This window comes from Scyliorhinus torazame, chromosome 1, assembly GCF_047496885.1.
Source record: "Scyliorhinus torazame isolate Kashiwa2021f chromosome 1, sScyTor2.1, whole genome shotgun sequence".
Lineage (NCBI taxonomy): Eukaryota > Metazoa > Chordata > Chondrichthyes > Carcharhiniformes > Scyliorhinidae > Scyliorhinus > Scyliorhinus torazame.
Genome location: NC_092707.1, coordinates 244012593 through 244038163, shown reverse-complemented (window position 1 = coordinate 244038163; position 25571 = coordinate 244012593). Strand labels below are relative to the sequence as shown.

Here is a 25571-nt window from a genome sequence, read left to right as displayed (position 1 = left end):
TGACTGCGGGAAGAAGGGGCATTTTGCGAGGGTCTGCCTGGCCAGACCCAGGGGCCAGAAGAACAAAGAATAGCCGGCCCGAAAATCAGGCTCTCAGGCCCGCAGGCCTCGCAATGCAGCTGCGCACCAACCCGACACGCCCCCTTCTGACGCGTCACCAGCCTCGTGTGAATCATGGGAGCGGCCATCTTGTCAGCAGCCATCTTCTCGACCCGACCCACGCAACCGACGGCGGCAGTCATTTTACGAGTCCGACTCGGCTGAGGACTCCGACTACCCGCGAGTGGGAGCGATCACCTTTGACCAAACTCGGCCAAAACACCTGCAGAACTCTATGATGCAGGTCCAGGTCAATGGGCACGCCACTGCACGCTTCTTCGACTCCAGGAGCACGGAGAGCTTTATCAATCCTGAAACGGTAAGGCGCTGCTCCCTGCGCACCCATCCCGCGTCCCAAACCATAGCCCTCGCATCCGGGTCCCACTCGGTACAAATCAAGGGGTACTGTATCGCGGATCTCTCGATCCAGGGCGCCAAGTACACCCGTTTCAAATTTTATTTCCTTCCCAACCTCTGTGCCCCCCTGCTGCTCGGACTGGATTTCCAGTGCAGCCACCGAAGCCTGACACTGATGTTCGGCGGACCCTTGCCCCCCTCACGGTGTGCTGCCTTGCGACACTGAAAGTCGCACCCCCCTCGCTATTCGCAAACCTCACTCCCGACTGTAAGCCCGTCGTCACGAGGAGCCGGGAGTACAGTGCCCAAGATATGACTTTTATCAAGTCAGAGGTCCAGCGTTTACTGGGAGTGGGGGTCATCGAGGCTAGCAACAGCCCTTGGAGAGCACAAGTGGTGGTAGTCCGGTCAGGAGATAAGAAACGGATGGTCGTGGATTATAGCCAGACCATAAACCGATTCCTCGCATCGCGGAAATGGTAAATCGGATCGCCCAATACAGAGTCTTTTCCACGGTCAACCTCAAATCCGCCTACCACCAGCTCCCCATCCGACCAAAAGACCGCCCCTATACTGCCTTCGAAGCAGCCGGCCGGCTCTTCCACTTCCTCAGGGTCCCCTTCGGCGACACAAATGGGGTCTCCGTCTTTCAAAGGGCGATGGATCAAATGGTGGACCAGTACGGTTTGCGGGCTACATACCCGTACTTGGACAATGTCACCATCTGCGGCCATGACCAGCAGGACCATGACGCTAACCTCAAAGTTCCTCCAGACCCCCCGAGCCCTTAACCTGACTTATAATGAGAAAAAATGCGTTTTCCACACAACCCGGCTAGCCATCCTCGGCTATGTCGTGGAAAACGGGGTCCTAGGTCCCGACCCTGACCGCATGCGCCCCCTTAAGGAACTCCCCCTCCCCCGCAGCCTCAAGGCCCTCAAACAGTGCTTGGGGCTCTTCTCCTACTACGCCCAGTGGGTCCCCAAGTATGCGGACAAAGCCCACCCACTCATAAAGACCACCACTTTTCCCCTCTCAGCTGAGGCTCGATTGGCCTTCAACCGCATCAAGGCCGATATCATCAAGGCCGCTAATCGCGCGGTGGACAAAACTATCCCCTTCCAGGTAGAGAGCGATGCATCAGACATCGCCCTGGCTACTACCCTCAATCAAGGAGGCAGACCAGTAGCGTTCTTCTCCCGGAACCTCACCGCCTCCTAGGTTCGACACTCTGTTGTCAATAAGGAGGCACAAGCCATTGTGGAGGCTGTGCGGCACTAGAGGCACTACCTAGCCGGTAGGAGGTTCACCCTCGTCACCGACCAACGGTCGGTCGCCTTCATGTTCGATAACGCACAACGGGGCAAAATAAAAAACAATAAAATTTTGAGGTGGAGGATCGAACTCTTCACCTACACGTACGATATCAAGTATCGTCCAGGGGAGCTCAACGAGCCCCCAGATGCCCTGTCCCGCGGCACAAGCGCCAACGCGCAGGACAACCGCCTGCAAGCCATCCACAATGACCTCTGCCACCCGGGGGTTACCCGGCTCGTCCATTTTATCAAGTCCCGCAACCTACCTTACTCAACCAAGGAGGTCAAGGCCATGATCAGGGCCTGCCAAGTCTGTGCGGAGTGCAAACCGCACTTCTACCGGCCAGACAAGGTTCGGCTCGTGAAGGCCTCGGAGCCCTTTGAGCGACTGAGCGTGGACTTCAAGGGGCCCCTCCCGTCCACCAATCGTAATGCCTATTTCCTCACCGTTATCGATGAGTTCTCCCGCTTCCCTTTCGCCATCCCCTGCCCCGACCTGACCTCAGCCACCATGATTAAGGCACTGCACAGCATCTTCACTCTGTTTGGTTTCCCCACTTATATCCACAGCGACCGGGGTACATCATTCATGAGCGATGAACTGCGTCAGTATCTGCTCAGCAAAGGCATCGCCTCGAGCAGAACGACCAGTTATAACCCACGGGAAAACGGACAAGTGGAGAGGGAGAATGCGACCGTGTGGAAGGCTGTCCTTCTGGCCCTACGGTCAAGAAGTCTCCCAACTACCCGCTGGCAGGAGGTCCTGCCCGATGCCCTACACTCCATTAGGTCGCTCCTCTGCATGGCCACGAATGAGGCCCCTCACAACCGATTGTTTGTCTTCCCCAGGAAGTCTACCTCCGGGGTCTCGCTTCCACCTTGGCTGACGGCTCCGGGACCTGTTCTTCTCCGGAGGCACACGACGATCCATAAAACGGACCCCCTGGTCGAAAAGGTCCGATTACTCCACGCCAACCCCAGTTACGCCTACGTTGAGTACCCCGACGGCAGGCACTCTACGGTTTCCCTCCGGGATCTGGCACCCGCTGGATTCCCCACTACAGACGCCCCTCCCCGCGCCGCTCCCCTGCAGGACCCGGCACCCCCTACAACACCCCCCCTCCCGGACCCACTCCCCACTGGCACTGCCCTCTGGCCGTCCACCGGAACCCTCTCTCTCCCTCTGCTCTGTGCCCGAGTCCCACTGGCACTGCCCTCTAACCGACCACCGGAACCCTCTCTCCCTCTGCTCTGTGCCCGGGTCCCACTGGTACTGCCCATGCCCACTGTCCACCCGAGTCTTCTTTCACTTTCTCTCTGCTCTGTGAAAAATCTTTCCCAATTCTGCGGTGAGTGCTGTTTCCGGTCTGGCTTCTGCTCCCCAACTCGGAAATCCACAGTACAAATTCATGAGGAAGGGGATGTGTTTGGAGGGCCACGACGTTACTGGGGGGAATGAGGGAGGAGTGGAGTAAGTGTCTGTGTTAATTCGGGGGGGGGGGGTGGTTTCTGAATGTGCAGTAATTCTGTTATTCTGAGGAGGGTGTCTCGGTGGAGGAGGTTATCTGTGGAGTGCAGAGGGGGATATTAGAGAATGGGGGGGGGGGGGGGGAGAAATATCGATTGTTAATTCTGAACTTTGCTTTTGAATAAAATTTTGAAATTAAAAAAAGAGTATAGTAGGGGGCTGAGGACACAGCCTTGTGGGGCACCGGTGCTGAGGATGATCGTGGAGGAGGTGTTGTTGCCTATCTTTACTGAATGTGGTCTGTGGGTTAGAAAGTTCAGGATCCAGTCGCAGAGGGAGGAGCCGAGGCAAAGACCACGCAGTTTGGAGATGAGTTTCGTAGGAATGATGGTGTTGAAGGCTGAGCTGTAGTCAATTAATAGGAGTCTGACATAGGTGTCTTTGTTATCTAGGTGTTCCAGGGTAGAGTGCAGAGCCAGTCTGCTGTGCTCCTTACTTGGAAAAAAATAATTGGGTACTCTAAATTTAAAATGAAAAGTAGGTGCCCTTTAGATTTCTAGCACTGTCTTTCTTAACCATGACTCCATTGTGTGATTTTTTTTCTTCTGGCAAAGCTGAGGGAGATGTTCCCTTTTGTGCTGTCTATCACCAACTGCTGTGGCTTCCAGCTAAAACTAAAGAACAAAGGAAAGTTTTTCATTTACAAGGCCCCCTTCATGCTGTAGCTCCCTCTATCTCAGTTGGAATCAAAACCATCCCCAAAACCAGCCAGGGGCTGGTTTAGCACACTGGGCTAACTAGCTGGCTTTGAAAGCAGACCAAGGCAGGCCAGCAGCACGGTTCAACTCCCGTACCAGCCTCCCCGAATAGGCACCGGAATGTGGCGACTAGGGGCTTTCCACAGTAACTTCATTTGAAGCCTACTTGTGACAATAAGCGATTTTCATTTCATTTCATTTCATATACGAACACCTTTGTCCAGCATGAATCTAGATATAGGTCCCTTCCAGGCACAGAAACATTAATTTAAACCCACCTAAAACTATACCTTATTTCTAATGTTTATCAATACAAATATAAATCCCTTAAAACTACCTTTGTTTTTCTAACAATAGGTACTGTCTTTTGAATGAAACTTTAAACCAATGATGGTTTAGCTCAGTGGGCTGGACAGCTGGTTTGTGATGCAGAACAAGGCCAGCAGCACGGGGTCAATTCGTGTACCAGCTGAGAATTCTGAATTCTCCTTCCGTGTACCCGAACAGGTGCTGGAATGTGGCGACTCGGGGCTTTTCACAGTAACTTCATTGCAATGTTAATGAAAGCCTACTTGTGACAATAAAGATTATTTATTTATTTTATCTGCCCTCTCAGGTGAACTAAAAGCACGCATGGCAATATTTGATGATTAGCAAGGAAACCCACCCTCCAAGTGCCCTTGTCAATATTTCTCCCTCAACCTAAAGCACAAACAATTTCTCTTTGGGGGACCTTGCCCTGCGCAAACTGGTTGTTACGTCTCCTACATGAAAACAGTGAGTGCACTTCAAAATGCACTACATTTGTTGAAAAGCTTTGCTGTGAAAATGCACTACAGAAATGCAAGTTACTTTATTTTCAATAGGTAGATATTAGCAAAGATTAATATAATACATGATATACAATGATTGCAGTTTCTTTTCCTTTACAGCCAAGGCCTCTTTAATCTAGGAGATCAGATTGACTTAAACATTTTTATGGGATGGAATTCTTGCACTGAGCAATACATTTTCGAGTAAGATAAATGTTTGCTTTATATATGTAGTACAAAAATTATAGTCAACTGAGAAATCATTTTAATTACAAAAACCAGACTATTTAAAGTGGTATAACAATTCTATATATGGTAGGTGAAGAGTTATAGAGAGAAAAACATATTCCCATTCTTCTTTATGCCTCTATATTGTCCTTCCTGAGGTTGGCTGATTGTTATCTGCTTCACCTGCAGAAACTGTTTATAATCCAAGTCCATCTTAAAGTTGTGTGCATTTTCTACAATCCTTTTGTGCTTCATCTACTTTTCAGAAAGTTTGAGCTCTCTTGTGACGGGAAAATGGAAACAAACAGTCCAGGTGTGGAATGTGTGAGCCAAGGGAGAATGGATCACGTGCGAGTCCAGGGAAATCACCTGCTCCTGATCATTAACCAGCATAAAGCATCTGTATACATCAGGCAAGGACAGGACTCGGGTTCAACTGTGATGTCTGATCTGGTCCAATAGTCTGGTAATGCTAACTGCCCATGAAGAACCAGCACTCATGTGAAGGACTGAGTTATTGCTTATATCCCGTAACCAGAGCGATAAGGACCAGAGAGGATAAATCTTAAATAAAAAAACAGGCTGCATGCACCTTGTCTGCACAAAGCCATATGTTTTGTTCTGCGCCAGTACTCACTGAGGGATCTTTGCTCTGTTGGTTCAGGAACTCCAAGGCGTTCTGCTTGAACTCTTGCAACCAATCGCTATCAAGCTGAAACAGAAGATTTGCTCATCAGTACAGAATTGGGTTACACTAAACAGCAACTACTTTACTTTAGAATCATATAATCATATGAGGATGAGGCCATTTGGTCCATCCTTCCTATACCAGGGGCTGGATTCTCCGATTTGGAGACGATGTCCCCACGCTGGCGTGGGAAACGGCAGGAAAACTGGCGCAAAACGGCCAGCAATTCACTGTTTTGCTGGGGGCCAGCAGGAGAGCAGAGAATTGCCGGGTCAGTGGCCAAATAGTTCCCCCTTTCGACCGGCTCATGCGCCCCGGACCTCCCCACCACAGTGCCCCCAACCCCGAATGATGTCCCTCCCCTACCTGCGGGCCGGAGAATCCAAATTCCTGACAGAATCGGGGGCGGCGCCGCTTCCGCGATGCTCCGCCCCCTCCAAGGCCATTGCCCGAGGCCCGACTCCCGATGCTCTGCCCCCGATCGGCCGAGTTCCCGACCGGTGAGACCACACGTGACCCATGCGTCGGGAACGCGGCCGATCGGGAGCGGATCATCGGGGGACGGGCCTCAGCAATGGCCTGAGGCCGTGGATACGCGCCGTACTCACAGAGTACTCCGCTTTGGAGGGGGCAGAGCATTGCGGAAGTGGCGCACCCCCCCTGCTCTATCCTCGTAGGCTTGCAAATGTTTCCTCTTCACTCATCTTTAAGGTCATGACTGTTACTGGGGGTGACTGCGTGACTCTTGCTAGGATTTCAATTGAGGCACCGCTGAGTGGCTACCAGCAGGCCTCTGGTTGAGCCCTTTTTCCATGACTGCTAGCGGGCCTCTGAAACCTCACCCATGGGGACATTCTTCTTACCAAGTTCAGACAGTTCCAACAGCTGAGCCGGACTGGACTCACTGGATTACTGCGCATACATGTATGTTCCAGCAGGGGTCGCTGGACAGCAATCAAGTGCAGATATTTGCTTCTCAAAGTGTTTTGTGGCCCTGACCAGCCTACTGAGCACTGACTGGACCTGGAGCCCCTCATAACCTGCAATAACTTACCCTCATGCAAGGTGGTGTGAGGCGAGCTCCTTCATGCAGAGCTTTATGAAGTCAGCTCACAAAAATACACAGTATCATTGCTGACATTACAATTTTAATTCGCAAATTACATCTTTTCTGTTAAAAATGCAGCATTTGCTCATCATGCTATCCAGCTCAAATTTATAAATTCACTCACGGGTGGCAAGCGATCATCTCCTACCTGTTGTGAGGACACAGCCACCTCTGGAAAGAGACCCTGCAGCATTTCTTTGGTTTGTGTGTGGACCAATCTCAATTGGTGCTCTGCCTCTTCCTAAAGAAAATACACAAATCGATTCATTTATCAAGCGAGGATGAAGGTCTCTGGCCGGGAAGAGGAGGGCAGGGGGAATCTGTGAGCAGTTCTGCATGAGTTGTAACCAAACACAGTCCAATCATTCTATTTCCAACATGACAGTAATCGCAGCAAGGAGAAGCCATTGAAAAACAATTAAGATTGTTGGCAGGAGTTAGCAGTATATGATTCAAGATCATCATGAACCCATTCTCCTTTCTGCTCCATCAATTTGTTGAAGACTTTTGATCAATGAGCACCCAACCTATCATTAAATCCGGATTGCTGACATTGAAAAGTTATCAAGTCTGTCTCTGGGATGAAGCTAAAAGCCAAACTTGCATTAATGGCACTCTCTTGGTGACAGGAATCCATGTCCATCACAAACAGAAGCACAACTAGTTTGTTTTTGCATGTATAGGCTGATGACACTCAGCTCTCACCACTCCACTGATGCTAAATGATCAGACTGCTTATCTGAAACTCAGTACTGGACAAGCAGAAATGTTTTAATAAATATTGGGAAGCCTGATGCCAATGTTTTCAGTCCCCCCCCCCCCCCTCCAAATTCTGTCCGCTAGCTACCGACTCCATCTCACTCTCTGGCAACAGTCTGAGATTTGACCTCGGGATAAGCTTCCAACCTCATATCTGACAGTAAATTACTAAGATCACCTATTTCCACTGCCCCCAGCTCATGTGCTGCTCAACCCTCATTCATGTCGTACTTACCTCCAATCAGACTGTTCCAATGCTCTCCAGGCTTGTTTCCCACATGCACCCTCTGAGGTCATTGAAAACTGCTGCCCATCTGAACTTACACCAAGTCCTGTTTCCATATCACCCCTGTGCTCATTGACCTGCATTAGCTCCCAATCCAGCAACGTCTTGATTTTAAAATTCTCTTCCTTATTTTCAAATCTCTCTCTGGCCTTGCCTCTCTCTAGCTCTGTAATCTCCTCCAGCCCCACAACCCTTCACAGATAGCTGCGCTCCTCAAATTCTAGCCCAATGTACATCCCCAGTTGTAATCACTCAGCATTGATGGCTGTGCCTTCAGTTGCTTAGGGCCCAAGGTCTGGAATACCTTCCCTAAGCTTCTCCCCCTCACTCTCCTGACACTGACCTAAACCTACCCATTTGGTCATCTGGCTTAATAGCTCCTTATATGGTTCAGCGTTTTATAATGCTTCTGTGAGGAGTCTTGATGTGTTTCATTATGTTAAAGGCGTTACATGAATAAAAGATGTTGTTGTAATTATCTGGATAAGAATGGCAAGACAGGGGGACTTCTGGTGATGGCGGGCGGGATGCAGCTGTGCGTTAGAGGGCTCCCGTTCGGGAACGGCATTGTCGGGGCCAGCGAAGGCAGTGAAAGTTGGGAGACAGCACAGAGGAGAAGAATGTCGAAGACCTGCAAAAAAACGGCCGTGAAAAAAGCAGCTGAAAGTCCGTCGGGGAATGAAAAGGTCACCGCGGGGTCAGTAAAGAAAATGGCGGCTGGAGCGCTGGGGAGGCCGCATTGCTTACGGCTGAAGAAATAACTAAGGTGATGGCCGTGGAATTCGAAAGGCAGTTTACGAAACATATGGAGGCAATGAGGAAGGAGATGGGGTGATTTTGAAAGTGCTGGTGGAGGAGGCGATTGCCCCGGTGAGGGCGGCGGTATTGAGCGCAGTGGCGGAGGTGCGGGAGCAAGGTGAGGCGCTGAAGGAAGTGGAAGAGACATTACTGCAGCACTGTGGTCAACTTACCTCGATGGGAAGGAGATGCGGAAGGTGATGGAGATCAACAAGGATCTGTGAGGCAAAATGGAAGACCTGGAAAACAGATCCAGGCGACAGAATTTGAGGATTGTGGGGCTGCCTGAAGGAGTTGAAGGACCGAGGCTGACTGAGTATTTTGCCGCGATGTTGGCAAAACTATTGGGGGAGGGGGAGGATCCCTCCCGATATGAGCTGGATCGGACATATCGGTCGTGGAGGCCTGTACCAAAGGCGAGTGAGCCACCAAGAGTAGTGGCTCTGTGCTTCCGTAGGTACAGTGTAAAGGAGAAGGTCCTGTGCTGGGCTAAGCAGAAGCGGGTGGTGCAGTGGGCTGGAGCTGGTATACGCATATACCAGGACTTTACGGTGGAGCTGGCGAGCTGCCTTCAACCGGGTGAAGAGGGCACTGTACGTTAGCAGGGTGCAGTGAGGCATTGTATATCCAGCGAAGCTGAGGGTGACCTACAAGTTCAAGGACTTTTATTTCGGGACGGCAGAAGCAGCGGAGGAGTTTGCGAAGGCAGAAGGACTGTGGCAGAACTGAGAAATGGTCATGTACCAATGTAGCCTCATGACTGTATTTTTTTCTTCTTTGTTTCACTGCGGCTGGTGTATGGGCTATAGGAGCCAACGTTGTGTATATTTGGACAAGGGAAGAAGTGGGACTTTCAGTCGGAATGAGGGCTCTTTGGGGTATAGGTGGATATGCGGGGTTTGTGTGCTAAAAGGGGACTTCTGGGTTTTTCCTGGACTTGGGCGGGGACCTCCACGCTGGCCAGTTTAAGCCGGCCAGTGAACGGGAGTGAGGTGGGGGGAGGGGCTGCGGCCTTCGGACCCCGGCAGAACAGGGTCCGAGTGGTCTAGCCTGGGTGGAAGTTGGGGGGAAGGAACTGAGGTTGGGGAGAGGAGTTTTACAAGAGGAAGTGGAGGGGGAGGAGTTGGGGAGGGGGGGTTTACAACTCTTGGGTGTCATTTACGGTACTCTTTTGGAGGTTTGATGGTATTGAGTGTTGTCATGGGGGGGGGGGTTGGTGGGAAGGACGGACGGACGGACTCTATCGGTTAATGGTGGTCATGGGCGATTCCGGACTCCTTTTTCTTTTTCGCTTTTTTTTTTCTCCCACCGTGGGAGGGTTTGTTTTATTTGAGGCAGTTGGCAGATTGACAGTTGGGTGGGGTGGTGGGAGGATGGGATCTTTGTCGATGTTAAGGGTATTGACTTTGTATTTGTTACCGTTTGTTGCCTATTGGTGGGGTGTAAACTTTGAAGGAAAATATGAAAATGGAGAATAAAAACATGAAGAAAAAAAAGAATGGCGAGACAGAAACAATGATAACTTCCACTTAAACTGTATTTTAATCGAGAAAAATAATCACAAACTCTTCACGAATGCATGACCAAAAATAGACATTAAACCAAAACAGGAGATATTCGGACAAATGACCAAACTATTTTTCTAAAATTCATTCAGTGGTTGTGGGCATCACTGGCAAGCATTATTGCCCATCCTTCATTGTTCTTGCGAAGGTAGGTGTAAGCTTCCTCCTTGAACCGTTGCAGTCCATATGGTGTAGGTACACCTCCAGCGCTAATAGGAAAGGAATTTGAGGATTTTGACCCAGTGACAATGAATGTTTGGCTCTATGTCTCCAAGTCAAGATGGTATGTGACTTGGAGGGAACTTGCAGTTGGTGATGCTACCCTGTATTTGCTTCCCTGTTCGTCCAGGTGGTAGGGGCCAGGAGTTTGGAAAGTGATGCTTCAGGATCTCAGCCTGTTGCTGCAGTGTCCTTGTAAGAGGCTACAAACTGGTGTCACGGTGAACCAGTGGTGAAAGGGGTGAATGTTGAAGGCGGTGGACAAGGTGCTAATCAAGGGGGCCGCTTTGTCCTGGATGCTGTTGAGCTTCTACAATGTTGGAACTTCCCTCATCCAAGCAAGTTGGAAGTACTCGGTCACATTCCTGACTTATATCTTGTAAATGTTTGACATGTTTTGGGAGTCAGGAGCAGCACCAGACATGCCTAGAAATAAGATGCCCAACCTGGTGATACTACAATAAAAGGACTACATACATGCTGGACAGCAAAGTGGCATGCTGTAGTTAGAGCTACGCAATCCCATAACTAAAAGGTCAGATCCAAACTCTACATTCTGGCACACCCAGTTATGGATGATGATGGACAATTGAACTAGCCAGAGGAGGGGGCTCCACAAACATTTCCATCCTCAATGATGAGGGAGCCCAACACGCCAGTGCAAAAGACAAGGCTGAAGCAGTTACAACCATTTCAGCCGGAAGTATCGAGTGAATGATCCATCTTGGATTCTTTTTGAGGTCCCCAGCATCGCAGGGGCCAGTCTTCAGCCAATTTGATTCCCTCCATGTGATATTAAAAAATGGCTGGAGGCAAGAAATACTGCAAAAGGTATTGGCTATGACCACATCCTAGCTGTAGTTGTAATACTCCAGCTGTTGTGCTCCAGAACAAGTTGTTCCACTATTGCTACAACAACATATAGCCAATAATATGGAGAATTACCCAGTAATGTCCTGTCCACAGGAACCAGGACAAATCCAATCTGGCCAACTACCACCCCAGTCTACACTCAATTATCAGAAAGTGACAGTGTCACTGAATTACCAGTCTCTGACCTGCTCTCGTGCACACAATATTTATATAGCTAGTTCAGTTAACCTCTGGTCAACAATAAACCCCCAGCCCCTGGGAAATATCTTTAGGTATATGCAGGTGAGAGCGTTCACGAGACAACTGGTGAGAGAATTTCCGCTGCTCCCGACACAAGGAATCCAGGACAGGGTGCTTTCAGGGGTGTGGGTCGGGGAGGGCAAAGTGTCCGAGATATACCGGGAGATGAGAGAAGAGGGGGAGGAGCTGGTGGACGAACTGAAGGGAAAATGGGAAGAAGAGCTCGGGGAGGAGATTGAGGAGGGTCTGTGGGCTGATGCCCTAAGTAGGGTAATTCCTCTTCCTCGTGTGCCAGGCTTAGCCTGATACAATTTAAGGTGCTGCATGGAGCACACATAACGGGAGCGAGGTTGAGCAGGTTCTTCGGAGCGGAGGACAAGTGTGGGCGGTGCAGGGGAAGCCCGGCGAACCACACACATATGTTTTGGTCGTGCCCGGCACTGGAGGGGTATTGGAGGGGAGTGACGGGAGTGATCTCGAAGGTGGTGAAGGTCCGGGTTAAGCCAAGCTGGGGGTTAGCTATATTTGGGGTAGCGGATGAGCCGGGAGTGCAGGAGGCGAAAGAGGCCAATATTGTGGCCTTTGCGTCCCTAGTAGCCCGGCGTAGGATTTTACTCATGTGGAAGGAAGTGAAACTCCCGGCGTGGAGGCCTGGATAAACGATATGGCGGGGTTCATAAAACTGGCGCGGATGATGTTTGCGCTGAGAGGATCGGCTCAAGGGTTCCCCAGGCAGTGGCAACCGTTCCTCGACTATCTAGCGGAACGTTAGGGGGAAGATAGATAGCCAGCAGCAGCAGCCCGTTTTTGTTGATTTGTAAGGTAAAAAATTGTGTTTGAAAACTTTAATAAAATATATATTTTTTAAAAACAATAAACCCCCAGGGTACTAATAGTGGGGGACATTCAGCAATGGTAATGCCATTAAATGAAAATTGAGGAGATGGTTTGATTCTCTCTGGTTGGAGATGGTCATTACCTGGCACTTATATGGCACAAATGTTATTTGCCACTTCTCAGCCCAAGCCCGAGTGTTGTCCATGTTTTGCTGCATGCAGGCACAAACTGCTCCAGAATCTGAGGAGTTTGTGAATAGTACTGAGTATACTGTGTATTCATCAGCAAACATCCCAAGTTCTGACCTTACGATGGAGGGAAAGTCTTTGATGAGGCAGCTGATGATGGTTGGGCCTCAGACACTTTCCTGAGGGACTCTGTAGTGATGTCCCGAAACTGAGATTGCAACCACCTGAGAAATAAGGGGCAGGATTCTCCGCAATCGGCGCGATGTCCGCCGACCGGCGCCAAAAACGGTGCGAATCAGTCCGGCATCGCGCCGCCCCAAAGGTGCGGAATCCTCCGCATCTTGAGGGGCCGAGCCCTCACCAGGAAAGGCCTTTGGTGCCCCGCCAGCTGGCGCGAAACTGACTTTGCCGTGCGGCGCATTTGCGGGAGCGTCAGCGGCCACTCACTGCATCCCCGCGCATGCGCAGTGGAGGGGGTCTCTTCCGCCTCCGCCATAGTGGAGACCATGGCGAAGGCGGAAGGAAAAGAGTGCCCCCACGGCACAGGTCCGCCCCCGGATCGGTGGGCCCCGATCGCGGGCCAGGCCACCGTGGGGGCACCCCCCGGGTCCAGATCGCCCCGCGGCCCCCCCCAGGACCCCGGAGCCCGCCTGCGCCGCCTTGTCCCGCCGGTAAGAGAGGTGGTTTGATTCTCGCCGGCGGGACAGGCATTCCAGCAGCGGGACTTCGGCCCATCGCGGGCCGGAGAATCGCCGGGAGGTGCCCGCCAATCGGCGTGGCGCGATTCCCACCCCCGCCGAATATCCGGTGCCGGAGAATTCGGCAACCGGCGGGGGCGGGATTCACGCCAGCCCCCAGCGATTCTCCGACCCGGCGGGGGGTCGGAGAATCCCGCCCAAGATGTCCAACCTGGTGAAACTACGATGAAAGGACGACATACATGTTGGACAGAATTGGGAATCTCCAGGTTGCCCTTCTTACTGAAAATTCCAACATCCCTTGGCCTACCATTGCTACTCACCTACCCCCAATTTACCACTAAGGCAATGAGTGAGAGAATAAGTGGTAAAACCCAGATCCCAAAGATTTCCTCTGAAGAGCGTACAAGCGCCAGATACATGCCATTACATCACGAAGAGTACAACCTTTATTTGCTTAGCAGCACTGAATTTCTCCCCGCACATTTTTTCCGCTGATGCCAAAGCCTCCATGGCCTTCCAGTTTTTCTCTCGAAGGTCCTATTTAGAAACAGTTTTTAATGACACGCCATGCACAGATTCACAGGCAAGATACCAAAAATATATAACTCCCATTTATGTAGAGTCTTTCATAGCCTCAGGATGTCCCAAGCACTTTCCAGCCAATGTTCTACTTTTGGCAGTGTGGCCACTGTTGTAATGTAGGAAACACAGCAATCAATGTGTATATAGCAAGGTGCCACAAACAGCAATGTATAAATGACCAGATCATCTTTTTTTTTTGTTATGTTGGTTGAGGGATAAATATTGACCAAGACACCGGGGAAAGCGTCCCTTCTTCAGTTCTCTATCTAAAGGCTGGTCCGACCTGCAGCGCCGCAATCTCCACCATGGGCAGGGTAAAGAGGCAGGTCCCAAACCCAACCTAGCCAGAACAGGGATCAAACCTCATGCTGTTGGTATCAATCTGATCCACACTGCCCGTCCAAACAATTGAGCCAACCGCTACTCCCCCCATCCCCCCTACTGCCAGGAGTCCGAGTTGCTGTGGCAAGATACACCTTCACATGCATGTTGCAGTCTGGAGCTTTGGCTACTCAAGGTAGCCATCAAGCCTTGAGTGGGACTGGAACCCAGAGCTTCTGGCTCCAAGGCACTCCCATCAGAACACTCCATAACTTTCTTATTTTGCTTCAAATAGTGGCATTCAGCTGACATGCCAGGTAGCGCCTTGGTTCAGGGTCCCATGGCACCTCAGAGAGCAGCGCTCCTTCTGTGCTACACTGGGGCGGGTCAGCCTAGATTATGTGTTTAAGTCTCTGAAATGTTACTTGAACCCATGACCCTCCCCAGAGGCAAGAGTCTTGCTGCTTTCTGCACAACAACTCAAGCCAAGCTAGTGACTGAAGTTAAAGGCATGGCTGGAATTTAGCTAATTAATGTAAGTGGGTTAATACCTCATCTCAATTTGATCTGCACAGTAATGATAAGTGATTGTGATGGCTACACAGAGCAGTTACATCTAACTGAATGCAAGCAGCTGGCAGCAGACACAATAAGCAACTTGCCCTGGTTTTAGAATCACACAGCGCAGAAGATGACCATTTAGCCCACGGTGCCCACGGTGCCTGCACCAGCTTTTCGAAAGAGCTCTTCAATTAGCTCAACTCCCTCTGCTCGCTCACCATAGCACCACCAATCCATTCACTTATATTTGAAATTCCCTAATGAAAGTTCCTATCGAATCCCCTTCCGCCAACCTTTGAGCCATCACCAAAACCTACAATGTCAAGATGTTTCTGCTCATCTCTATCATTTGTTTCTATTGCCAATTATCCCAAATCTGTGCCCTCTCACAACCAACCCTCCAGTCACTGGAAATAGCTTCTCCATATTTACTCCATCAAAACCACTCATTGCTTGGAACACCTCTGCGCGATCTCCCCTTAACCCTTTCCATTCCAACACCAATAACTTCCACTTATTCAGAGCCTTTCACTAAATAAAACACCTCAGGGTGCTTCACAGGAATATTTTTTACCCCAAAATTGGTGGTCGCAGAAAAATATAGTGGGTCAAGCTATTAAACGATCGGTTGAAGAGGTTAACAGTTTTAAAGCGTGTTTGAAAGGAGAAAAGAGAGGTGGAGAAGCAGGCAGGTTTCGAGAGGGGATTCCACTACTCAGGGTCTTGGCAAGCCGACACCACGTTCACCAATGGTGGAGCAATTAAAATTGGAGATGAGCAAGAGGCCAGAATTGAAGTGGCGCAAAGATTTTGGGGAGTTTTTTTTTTAATTTAGCATGCCCAATTCATTTTTTTCCAATTAAGGGGCAATTTAGCGTGGCCAATACACCTAACCTGCACATCTTTTGGGTTGTAGGGGCGAAACCAATGCAAACAGGGGGAGAATGTGCAAACTCCACAGAGACAGTGACCCAGAGCCGGGATCGAATCTAGGACCTTGGTGCCATGAGGCAGCAGGGCTAACCCCGTGCTGCTCAAGATTTTGGATAATTAATAGTAGGTTACAGAGATATGGGAACGGCAAAGGAGATATTTGAGGGCAATCTCACCTGCGTTGCTATATCGCCACCTAACAGAAGTTCCTTATGCCTTTGTTATCTAAGCCAAACTCCAGAGCTACCCAGTAAGGGCTATAGGTGGTAAAATCACCAAATTCTGGTCAGAAATGGGCGGCACGGTAGCACAGTGGTTAGCACTGTTGCTTCACAGTGCCAGGATCCCAGGTTTGGTTCCCGGCTTGGGTCACTGTCTGTGCGGAATCTGCACATTCCCCCTGTGTCTGCATGAATTTCCTCCAGGTGCTCCGGTTTCCTCCCACAAGTCCTGAAAGACGTGCTTGTTAGGTGAATTGGACATTCTGAATTCTCCCTCAGTGTACACGAACAGGCACCGGAGTGTGACGACTCGGGGATTTTCACTGTAACTTCATTGCAATTTTAATGTAAGCCTACTTGTGACACTAATAAAGATTAATATTATTAGAATGGAGGCGATTTAGATAATTCATCTGCCATTCACACCTGGAGACCCCACTGCTGTAAGAGACTGGGATTACTTTATGCACATAATTGATTTTACATAACTATTCTTCACTCATCATATCTTGCTGGATAAATAATCCTGCTTTTATTCGGAACCTGTGAGTTTGGTTTGCAGCAACTCTGTTTACATACTCAGCTCACTGCGTAATTAGATTGCTTCTTGTGAGCCCTGCCTCACCTCCAACACTTTGGCTGATGCAGCGATATCAGGTCTCACTTCATCAAGTAAATCATGTACGAGAGACAAACACAAGAAGAGCTGCATTTTATGAATCTGTACTCCCAGCGTGGAGTCTTGCAAACTGGAAGTTCACATCACTGAAACTAACTTCAGGGGCGTGATTCTCCGACCCCCCACCGGGTTGGAGAATCGCCGGGGGCTGGCGTGAATCCCGCCCCCGCCGTGTCGCGAATTCTCCGCCACCGGATATTCGGAGGGGGCGGGAATCGCGCTGCTCCGGTAGGCGGGAATTCCCCGGTGATTCTCCGGCCCACGATGGGCCGAAGTCCCGCTGCTGTCAACCCACGCCAGCCGGCATGGATTGAACCACGGCGGCGCAGGCGGGCTCCGGGGTCCTGGGGGGGGCGCGGGGCGATCTGGCCCCGGGGGGTGCCTCCACGGTGGCCTGGCCCACGATCGCGGCCCACCGATCCGCGGGTGGGCCTGTGCCATGGGGGCACTCTTTTCCTTTTGCCTTCGCCATGGTCTCCACTATGGCGGAGGCGGAAGAGACCCCCTCCACTGCGCATGCGCGGGGATGCCGTGAGCGGCCGCTGACGCTCCCGCGCATGCGCCGCCCGGCAAAGTGATTTCCGCGCCGGCTGGCGTGGCACCAAAGGCCTTTCCCACCAGCTGGCAGGGCGGAAATCAGTCGGGCGCGGGCTTAGCCCCTCAAGGCAAAGGCTCGGCCCCTCAAGATGTGGAGAATTCCGCACCTTTGGGGCGGCGCGATGCCGGACTGATTCGCGCCGTTTTTGGCGCCGGTCGGCGGACATCGCGCTGATTACGGAGAATCCCGCCCCAGTTTCGGCCACTGGTAGCAGTGATGGATAAGTGGGGCACTGCTGCCACATGGAAACAAACTCTGACTGGAACCAGAGAACTCCCTAAAACGTTTGGATGGCTGCAGTTAAAACCTCTTGGTAAGAATCACAACCAAAGCTTGAGCCGTAGAACACTCACATTGTTTTTGTTCTTTTGCTGTTCCACTGTTTCTTTGAGCTGCAGTACCTCCTGCTCCAAAGTGGTAATCTGAACAACTTTATCCTTCAGTCTAAAGACAGAAGAATGAGCAATGGTAATCACACAACCAGCCAGCTACATATACATACACACTCGCACTCACAAGCTCACACATGCACAGTGAGTACTAAATTGGGGAGTAATAGTGAGCACAGGAATTGCAACGCGCGATTAGCCTGTGCCTGTTCAATGTAACACAGGCAAGCATGTCAAATTCACCTGAATAGTTTCTTCTTGCAGCCAGCACCAACACTGCTGTTTATTTGCCGCACACAAATGCGAATCGTATTTTGCTAGCACCAGTTAAAGCTAGCCTGCATCCTTCAAAGGGGAGCATTGTGGCTGTAAAAGGTGCTGGCATTTGTACAAGAAATGAATAAGACCTGGGAAATAGTGATGACTGACCCAACATAGGAAACAGTAGTGTGTCCCAAAAGTTTCAGACACTGGACTGGAGATTTGGTGGAGGTAATGGGAAGAAGGAGAGATATGCCCCTCCACCCCCACCCCAGACACAAATTATAAAGTCAGTGGGAGCAGACAGCCATGGAGTTCAATTGCATGAACCAAGTCCTAAGGACCTGGATGCTGAAGTTCAAAGAGACCATCAAATGGTCACGGTCAGTGAACGCATTTTCAAAAATCATATCCTACCAATTGCACCACGAGCCTCAAATTACCACAGCCCTATCACACACTTATTAACAATTTTGTTCAATCAGGGTTCATACCTAATATTAGTATGCTTCACCTCTCCCTCATACTCACACAGCATTGCCACAAAACTTGTCCACATCTCACAACCTCCACACAGAGCCAGCTCTTCAACCATGGCTGCCATGTCACTCAGAAAGCATCACTTACACTGACACACTTCTTTTTCTCTTTCAAGACCTAGTGGCACATGACTAGAGGCAATAGGAACTAATGGGGGTGGGGAGTGGGGGGCGCGTGGCAGTGCGGGGTGGAGGCAGGGAGATGGTGCTGGCCAATCTTGCAATGTTCACTGCTGGGACCTTGGCTAGCAGTGGGACGAAGGCCATCAAAGAACTCGGTAACCTTATACCTAATGTTGCTTCTCGCATCCCAACTCCCCTCATCTCAAACACCCTTCTGATTTGCAAGCTGAAAATGATGTAAGCATGCACGTCTTACTTCCACCCCTCCCGCAATCACAACCTTCCCATTCTGCCTTCTTCTTTTGATACTTAAGAAAAGCAACCAGGCCAGGCAGTGGAGGAACATCAATGGAGTGATGTTTTTATTCTCACCAGATGCTGACATGGTGTGTATCTAACATGGAGGCCTGAATCGGCATCTGGTGAGATAGTGGACACGGGTAGACTGCAGCAAGGGCAGCCAGAGTGCCAAGGAAAGCAGAGATGCCATATGGATTCTGCTGAAGAGGATTCTGATCAGGACCTCGATGGAGTAGCTTACAGAAGAGAAATATGGGGCGGGATTCTCCAGTCTCCGACGCTGAAATCGCGTTCGGCAATCAGCCGGAGAATCCCCGTTGGCACCAAAATCGGGGGCGGCGCCGCTTTTGCGATGCTCCACCCCCTCCAAAACGGGATACAGTACATCGCACGCCGTTGGGTCGGCCGCAGGACGTCACCTGAGGCTCTCCTCCAATGCTCCGCCCCTGATGGGCCAAGATCCCGACGGCGTGGGTCACTCATGCTATTTTTTTTCAGGGACCTGGCTTGGCGGCTGCAGACTGAATCCAGCACCGCTCAGTCGGGGGGAGCTGATCCGCGGGCAGGGGGGCTTTGGCGGGCGTTGGGGCACAGGTGGGGGGTGGTGAGCCTGGCCAAAGGGGGGCACTATTTGGCAGGCCGGGTCCGCACGCACCCGGAGCCATGTTACACGGCGCGGCCGTTGCAGGCAGCCACGGACCCGGCAATTCTACGGCCGTATCCACAGCTAGATCCGGGGGTTTGACGCTGCGTTCCTGCTAGCCTCCCACCAGACGGAGGATCGGATGAGGTTTTGCGCCATTTTCCCGGGTGTAAAACGGCACTGTTCCCACGCCGGCTTCAGCACTTAGTCTCAAAATCAGAGAATCCAGCCCATGGAGTTCTAAGGACATTCGCATCCCTGAAAACCAAGTGTTAATGAGCCAATTTCTTGCACACTCTTGCACACATGCAGGCATGCACAGACACGCACACATTCCCGCACAAACATACATGCAAAGACACAGTCATTCAAATGCTTTTGAAACAGTACCATACCTGTTACCCAGCTGTTCTAGTTCTACCTGTTGTGTGGCCTGAAATGTTAAAATAAATTAAAACAGGTTTAAGCACAATAACATTTGTAGAACAGATCCTTCCTCAAACTTCCACATCAGCCAGCAGATGCCCCAAACATTAATGTGTAAACTGATGCGGTTTTGATGTGACTTTTCAGAACAGATTACATTTTGCTCCCAGTCCAAAGAATTATCATTATTTTAAACAAATCTCACCTCAGTTCCACTCCATCCCTTGCCTGTGCATTTTTGACATGAGTCATGGCTGGACTCTGGGCCAGTAAGCATGACAAGAAAATAGTCAAAACTGCACACAAAATGGACTTTGCTTTTTTAAAGATAGGCAACTAAGATGAGAAAGAAGCCACATTAGGCGGGTTACAAACAGGTCAGAGCCAATTATTAGAAATGTTTGGTGACCAGCACTAGGGAGTACTGGGATAGGGTAATTAGAGGTGGCAGGTCATGCAATGAAACCTCCAGGAACATATCCAACCAGATTGGCAGCTCTATGGGAGAGGCCTCCTACTTAAAGAGTACTACTTCAAACTGTACTGCAGCTGCATGTGGACAGGGTTTAGTTCATTCTTAGTAGTGTTTGAGCGACCGCTCGATCTGCTTTGTTCCATTTTGGCAGTGGGATATCAGTGGTCCCACCCAATAGGGCAGCAGGAACCCACAGAACCACCAAAATAGCTTTCCTTTTCCCTAACCACAGGGGTACAGCTAACGTTTTAATTTCATTGTTAAGAAAACCCCACTGACTTAGCACTGCAGCAAGCTAGCTAGTTGACTCCAGTGGGACTCCCAAAAAACAAAGCACCATGTCACTACAAAGTACACTTGTACATTAATAGTGTAAATCTAGGACTTCCGGTTGCGGCTATGCGGAGCTAAGCCGCACGATTCGGCGGCTCTCGCTATTACGGACTTTCGGGCTCGCTAGAGGAGCCCCAACGGCAGTTTTTCGAAGACAACCCGTGGGGAAGGGAAGAGAGAGGCCCCCCTCCAACTTTTATGGACTGAACCAGAAGTGCAACGGCCAAAAAAGCAGTATTGGAGCAGCGGGAGAAGCGAGGGGAAAAAACCAAAATGGCGGCGGCCGGGGACAAAGCGGAGTGCGGGCCGGAGCTGCAGGAGTTCATCAAGCGCTGCTTCGAGGAGCTGTGCAAGGAGATGCTGGCGCCTATGCTTTCGGTAATTGGAGGACTAGGGATCACCCAGAAGGCCCACGAGGTAAAGATCCAGGAGGTCTTGGAAGGTCTTTGGAAGGAATAACAGGAATGCGGAATATTTGGCTAATGGTAAAGTTCTTGAAAGTGTGGATGAGCAGAGGGATCTAGGTGTCCATGTACATAGATCCCTGAAAGTTGCCACCCAGGTTGATAAGGTTGTGAAGAAGGCCTATGGAGTGTTGGCCTTTATTGGTAGAGGGATTGAGTTCCGGAGTCGGGAGGTCATGTTGCAGCTGTACAGAACTCTGGTACGGCCGCATTTGGAGTATTGCGTACAGTTCTGGTCACCGCATTATAGGAAGGACGTGGAGGCTTTGGAGCGGGTGCAGAGGAGATTTACCAGGATGTTGCCTGGTATGGAGGGAAAATCTTATGAGGAAAGGCTGATGGACTTGAGGTTGTTTTCGTTGGAGAGAAGAAGGTTAAGAGGAGACTTAATAGAGGCATACAAAATGATCAGGGGGTTGGATAGGGTGGACAGTGAGAGCCTTCTCCCGCGGATGGATATGGCTGGCACGAGGGGACATAACTTTAAACTGAGGGGTAATAGATATAGGACAGAGGTCAGAGGTAGGTTCTTTACGCAAAGAGTAGTGAGGCCGTGGAATGCCCTACCTGCTACAGTAGTGAACTCGCCAACATTGAGGGCATTTAAAAGTTTATTGGATAAACATATGGATGATAATGGCATAGTGTAGGTTAGATGGCTTTTGTTTCGGTGCAACATCGTGGGCCGAAGGGCCTGTACTGCGCTGTATTGTTCTATGTTCTATGTTCTAGGTACAGAAAAGAGTTAGTGAGAATGAGGACGAGCTCTTAGGCCTGGCGGTGAGAGTGGAGCAGCACGAGGCGCTACACAAGAGGTGGGCGGGAAGACTCGAAGACTTGGAGAACAGGTCGAGGAGAAAGAATCTGCGGATCCTGGGTCTCCCTGAAGGAGTGGAGGGGGCCGATACCGGGGCACACGCAAGCACGATGCTCGGGGCGATGATGGGCGTGTAGGCCCCTTCGAGGCCGCTGGAGCTGGACGGGGCGCACCGGGTGCTGTTGAGGACGCCCAAGGCAAATGAGCCGCCAAGGGCGATGGTGGTGAGGTTTCACCGATTCACGGACAGAGAGAGGGTCCTGAAATGGGCCAAGAAGGAGCGGAGCAGTAAGTGGGACAATGTAGAGATCCGAATATACCCGGACTGGAGCACGGAGGTTGCAAAGCGGAGAGCGGGTTTCAACCGGGCCAAAGCGGCATTGTACCGGAAAGAAGTGAAATTCGGAATGCTGCAGCCAGCGCGACTGTGGGTCACATACAGGGACCAACACTATTACTTTGAAATGCCTGAAGAGGCGTGCACCTTCATACAAACCGAAAAGTTGGACTCTAACTGAGGGTTTGTGAGGGTGGGGGGGATGTTTGAGGTTTGATGTGTGATGGTTGTTGTATATAGGGGGTCAATCACGCGCAGGAAATGTTACATGGGCTGGGGGAGAGAGACAAGGCCGCGACAGGAGCTGCGCCAGAGGGGGCGGAGCGGGCTTTGGACAGCGCGGGGTCACGGGAAAAAAGGCGGGAAGGGGAACAAAGGAACGCATATTGATTGGGAGACTCCCACACGGGGAGGTCAATGGGACGGCGGGGGAAGCCGGGGTCAGCGGGGGAGAGGGGAGGGGGGGGAAGGGGGGGAAAAAGGGTTGCTGCTGCACTGGCCGAAAGGGAATGGGACACAGAAGAGGTGGTCGGGACGGGGGTCCCCCGTCTGGGGGACTGGAGGGTGAGGGAGGCGCGGACACGGGACTGGCCCAGAAAAGGAGATGGCTAGTTGGCAGGGGGGGGGGGGGTGAGAGCCCCTCCAATCTGGCTGATAACGTGGAACGTGAGGGGCCTGAATGGGCCGGTGAAGAGGACTTGAGTGTTCGCGCACTTAAAGGGACTGAAGGCAGACGTGGTCATGCTCCAAGAGACACACCTGAAGGTGGTGGACCAGGTCAGGTTGAGAAAGGGATGGGTAGGACAGGTATTCCACTCGGTACTGGATGCGAAGAATAGAGGGGTGGCAATATTGGTGGGAAAGCGGGTGTCATTTGAGGCCAAGACTATCGTAGTGGACAATGGAGGGTGATATGTGATGGTGAGCGGTAGGTTGCAAGGGACGTGGGTGGTGTTGGTAAACGTATACGCTCTGAACTGGGATGATGCAGGATTCATGAGCGCATGTTGGGGCGCATTCCAGACCTGGAGATAGGAGGCCTGATAATGGGAGGGGACTTCAATACGGTGTTGGATCCAGCAGTGGACCGCTCCAAATCAAGGACTGGAAAGAGGCCGGCGGCGGCCAAGGTGCTTAGGGGGTTTATGGATCAGATGGGGGGAGTGGACCCATGGCAGTTTGCAAGGCCGCAGGCCAGGGAATATTCTTTTTTCTCCCATGTGCACAAAGCCTACTCCCGGATAGATTTTTTTGTTCTGGGCAGGGCGCTCATCCCGAGGGTGGAGGGGACGGAGTATTCGGCCATAGCCATTTCGGACCACGCCCCGCACTGGGTGGAACTGGAGCTGGGAGAGGAAAGGGACCAACGCCCGCTGTGGCGGCTGGATGTGGGACTGCTGGCAGATGAGGTGGTGTGTGGGAAGGTGAGGGGGTGTATCGAAAGGTACTTGGAGGCCAACGACAACGGGGAGGTGCAGGTGGGGGTGGTATGGGAGGCGTTGAAGGCGTTGATCAGGGGAGAGTTAATCTCCATCAGGGCTCATAGGGAGAAGACAGAGGGCAGGGAAAGGGAGAGGTTAGTGGGGGAGATTTTGAGAGTGGACAGGAGATACGCAGAGGCCCCGGAGGAAAGATTACTTGGGGAAAGACGACGGCTCCAGAAGGAGTTTGACCTGTTGACCACAGGGAAGGCGGAGGCACAGTGGAAGAAGGCGCAGGGGGCGACCTACGAGTATGGGGAAAAGGCTAGTCGGATGCTGGCACACCAGCTCCGTAAGAGGGTGGCAGCGAGGGAAATAGGAGGAGTCAAAGATGGAAGGGGAGCCACAGTTCGGAGTGCGATGAAAATAAACAAGGTATTTAAGGCCTTCTATGAAGAGCTGTACAGATCCCAGCCCCCAGCGGGGGAAGAGGGGATGAGACGATTCCTAGACCAACTGAGATTCCCGAGGGTGGTGGAGCAAGAGGTGGCTGGTTTGGGGGCATCAATTGGGTTGGAGGAGCTGAGCAAGGGTTTGGGGAGTATGCAGGCGGGGAAGGCACTGGGACCGGACGGGTTCCCGGTGGAGTTCTACAGGAAGTATGTAGGCCTGTTGGCCCCGCTACTAGTGAGGACCTTTAATGAGGCAAGAGAGGAGGGGACCCTGCCCCCGACAATGTCGGAAGCGACAATTTCTTTGATCCTAAAGCGGGACAAGGACCCACTGCAATGTGAATCGTACAGGCCGATCTCGCTCCTCAATGTGGATGCTAAGTTGCTGGCAAAAGTGCTGGCCACGAGGATCGAGGACTGTGTCCCGGGGGTGATCCACGAGGACCAGACGGGATTCGTAAAGGGCAGGCAATTAAAGACTAACGTGCGGCGGCTCTTAAACATGATGATGATGCCATCGGAGGAGGGAGAGGCGAAGATAGTGGCAGCTATGGACAGTGTGGAGGTCATGCAGACTCTAAGGGAGTTTGGGGAGTTTTCGGGCTATATAAGCTCAATGTAGGGAAGAGTGAGCTCTTTGTATTAAAGGCAGGGGACCAAGAAAGAGGGATAGGGGACCTACCGCTGAGGAGGGCGGAGGGGAGTTTTTGGTATCTGGGGATCCAGATAGCCAGGAGTTGGGGGGCCCTACATAAACTGAATCTGACGAGGTTGGTGGAGCAAATGGAGGAGGATTTTAAAAGATGGGACATGCTCCCGCTCTCGCTGGCGGGTAGGGTGCAGTCGGTCAAAATGGTGGTCCTTCCGAGGTTTCTGTTTGTGTTTCAGTGCCTTCCCATCGTGATCACCAAGGGCTTTTTTAAGAGAGTAGGTAGGAGTATTATGGGGTTTGTGTGGGCGAATAAGACCCCGAGGGTAAGGAGAGGGTTCCTGGAGCGCAGTAGGAACCGAGGAGGGTTGGCGCTGCCAAACTTAGGGAGCTACTACTGGGCAGCAAATGTGGTGATGATCCGCAAGTGGGTTATGGAGGGAGAGGGGGCGGCATGGAAGAGGATGGAGATGGCGTCCTGTAAAGGAACGAACCTGGGGGCGTTGGTGACGGCACCGCTGCTGCTCTCGCCGTCAAGGTATGTCACGAGCCCGGTGTTGGCGGCAACGCTAAGGATCTGGGGCCAGTGGAGACGGCACAGGGGTGCAATGGGAGTATCGGTGTGGTCCCCGATCAGGGGTAACCACCGGTTTGTCCCGGGGAAGATGGACGGGGGGGTTCCAGAGCTGGCATCGGGCAGGGATTAGAAGAATGGGGGACCTGTTCAGTGACGGGACGTTTGCAAGC

The 25571-nt window shown here is 51.4% G+C and overlaps 1 protein-coding gene across 3 annotated transcripts in view; it reads right to left on the bottom strand.

The window, feature by feature from the left end:
- The window catches only part of LOC140420007 (ribosome-binding protein 1-like), a 195039-nt gene that overhangs the window by 46625 nt on the left and 122843 nt on the right, over positions 1-25571 (bottom strand). For 2 of the 3 annotated variants that reach the window (XM_072504044.1, XM_072504038.1), the window contains exons 10-14: positions 19846-19883; positions 17549-17639; positions 13745-13837; positions 6983-7075; positions 5676-5750 (exon numbers count right to left, since the gene is read on the bottom strand). In XM_072504044.1, coding sequence (XP_072360145.1) covers positions 5676-5750; positions 6983-7075; positions 13745-13837; positions 17549-17639; positions 19846-19883 — 390 coding nt within the window. The remainder of the gene's footprint in view (positions 1-5675; positions 5751-6982; positions 7076-13744; positions 13838-17548; positions 17640-19845; positions 19884-25571) is intronic. The other variant, XM_072504042.1, reaches the window with a different exon arrangement.